This window comes from Hyalella azteca, unplaced genomic scaffold, assembly GCF_000764305.2.
Source record: "Hyalella azteca isolate HAZT.00-mixed unplaced genomic scaffold, Hazt_2.0.2 contig15315, whole genome shotgun sequence".
NCBI classification, from domain to species: Eukaryota; Metazoa; Arthropoda; class Malacostraca; order Amphipoda; family Hyalellidae; genus Hyalella; species Hyalella azteca.
In genome coordinates, this window is record NW_025945171.1 from 76,517 (window position 1) to 79,246 (window position 2,730).

The window sequence follows — 2,730 nt, forward strand, 5'->3', positions numbered from 1 at the left end:
GGAGGAGGTGTGGTGCAGGAGGAGGTGTGGTGCAGGAGGAGGTGTGGTGCAGGAGGAGGTGTGGTGCAGGAGGAGGTGTGGTGCAGGAGTAGTTGTGGTGCTTTTGTAGCCCAACTTTTGGATTACCATGGATGGCTTTAAATTTATTACTTTCAACTCTTATTCCCCATTATGTCTGTGTTCAAAAATTTTCTTTTCTATCTATTGCATACAGGAACATTACACAATGAGTAAAGTAGTAAAATTAAAAGAAAAAAAAATAATAAAAATCTGTTAACATAATTTTGCTTAGATAGGAAGTAATTTATTGTCAAATTAAAACAATTTGATTAACTAGTTTAGGTGAAGAAGGGATTAGCAAGTTTAGTCACATACTTAATTTATGTCATGTTCAAATTTAACCTGTTGATTTATCTTCCCTTGTTTCAAATAACTGTGTTAAGTGGGCCATAATTCTGTTAGTTCTATTATACCAGTATTTAACTTCAAGATGCCACTTTACTACTATATGAGTTTGCTTGTTATATATTAGATAGCAAACATTATTGATACAATCATCTTGAAATTTCAACCTAAAGGTTCTTGAACATTGCTCAGATATTCGTTTTTATAAGGTAATGCTTGCATTACATAACTATCCATTACTTTGATCAGTTATGCTCTGAAGGTACATTTTCCAATTTGTTATTAGGAAATCAAGAGTTTTTACTGAAAAGATTCATTTCAAATTCCATAAAGACTCAACATGAAACATGACTTTAGTCACTGCCTATACACTATACCCACTTCTCAATCTTTGGTAATACAAGATAGATTATGACAAAGCTATAACTAAACTAACTTAGAATGCATGCATTCAAGCCATGCATAACTCACAGCGAGATGACCAAAGACTGGTCTTGAATTTGAAGTATTCCTCCCTGCTTGTGAAGTGTTTGGTGTTATCACCTTCTTTGACTGACCAATGAACTTTGGCTTTTCCTTTAAATTCGACCACAATGGCTGCACAAAAACGGATAAATTAGAATTGCAAAGAACTACTTTACCTAGTTAAATTGCATCAATCACTGCCTCAACTACTTGGCCATAAATGGTACTATATGTAATACAACTACACAAGACTGTGAAGAATATCTGTCTCAATTGATTAAATGGTTTTGAACTACACAATTTTCTCCATAATCAAATTGCATCAAAGACACTCAATTAATGTACTTGACAGTGTTCATACAGCTGAGCATACAGAGCCATAAATTGCATACAAAACAAGAATGCAAGCATCTAGTATTGCATTGAGGTTTATAGAAGAATTTAAAAAGTTTTCTCCATTCATAACATAAGTAAAATGTTTTCCTTACCTCTACAAGATGTATCTGATGAAGATTGCACCTTGACTTGCCCCATGACTGCTTGGCCAGGGAAATAAATATCCTGATGAGGTTCCAGGAACACTGAGATATCTTCAATGCCCATTGCCTCCGCCTTTGTCACATTCAGTAGAACACTCAAAGAAACTATTCTCTTTTTACAAAATTGGGTTTCAGCTATTCCGCTATTTCTATGAAATTATGTCCACAGGATGGCTCTTAAAACACACACAAGCTGGCAACTGTGAACAAAGAGCAAATAAAATACAATTCAACTATCGTTAAAATTCAGATAAACTTATTAAATACATCATAAAAATGCAATCATAGTCAACTTTATTTTAAAGTTTCCTATTTTCAAGAAATGTCTGCCTGATTCAAATTCCAACAAACATCATTTTTACAATTATGAAAAAATGAAGTTAGAAGATACTATACATAGTCTATAGTACCTACACACATAAATATGGTTTGCACTTTGCAGGGTTAAAGTGTCACAAGCCTTTTTTGTAGCCACACCCCAGCACCATGCACCCGGCAGCACCCCACGCAGGCACAGGCAAAGCAACAGGAGATGGTTGGCTTCATGGCTTGGTTTGGTAGGATGATAAATTGCTATTATCAATTGTGGGCCTGGGGCCATAATGACAGACAACATATTTTTTAGAATCAGTTCATTTTTAATTTCCTCATCTCAAGATTTAAACCAATTTCTTATACACAATAATGCTGGCCTCCACAGTACTAACTACTAGTACTACCCAATATTTTACTGGTCTTAGTGGTCTACATATAGAACTCAAACATGAACTTGAAGGGGTGCCTGTTGGAGACCATCACTGCCGTGTTTTGAGTAGACTTTCATGATCCCTTCCCTCATGAAGGTAGCCTACGTATAACACTTCCTGTTTCTGACTGTAATACCGTAAAATGGGGTAACTTAGACCAGCGGGGTAACTTAGACCACTTTTTGTTATTTTAACAAAAAACCCCACAACTCAAAAACTATTTGACATAGAAAAATTTTGTCAATGGGCATTAAAGGCCTAATACTGAGGCTACATAACACAATTGAAAGAATTAAAAAATTTGCATATCTAATAGGTTAAAAAATCAAAAATGTGACCCACGAAAAAAAGCTATTATTTAAAGCCTGTCAGAGTACCCCCTCCAATTTTTTTTATTTTTTGGTTAAATAACTCCAGGTTTTGATGCATTGTAGTAGAACTCTTCTAGTTACATATGCAAATGACAAATTTTAGGAAAGTGTCATAGTTTGCAAATGGGGGGCACCGCCCCCAAATGGGGTAACTTAGACCACCTAATGTCAGCCCTGATGGGTAACATAGACCGGCTTGGAAGT

General features: G+C 35.5%; 1 protein-coding gene across 1 annotated transcript in view; it reads right to left on the reverse strand.

Annotated features, from left to right (window-relative positions):
* LOC108682772 (arrestin domain-containing protein 17) overlaps positions 1-1,610 on the reverse strand; it is a gene marked incomplete in the record, with an annotated part of 3,929 nt that extends 2,319 nt beyond the window's left edge. Inside the window, 2 exon segments of the mRNA XM_047884364.1 lie at positions 877-1,002; positions 1,359-1,610. Of these exon segments, the coding sequence (XP_047740320.1) occupies positions 877-1,002; positions 1,359-1,473 (241 nt within the window).
* Positions 1,611-2,730: the final 1,120 nt, after the last annotated feature.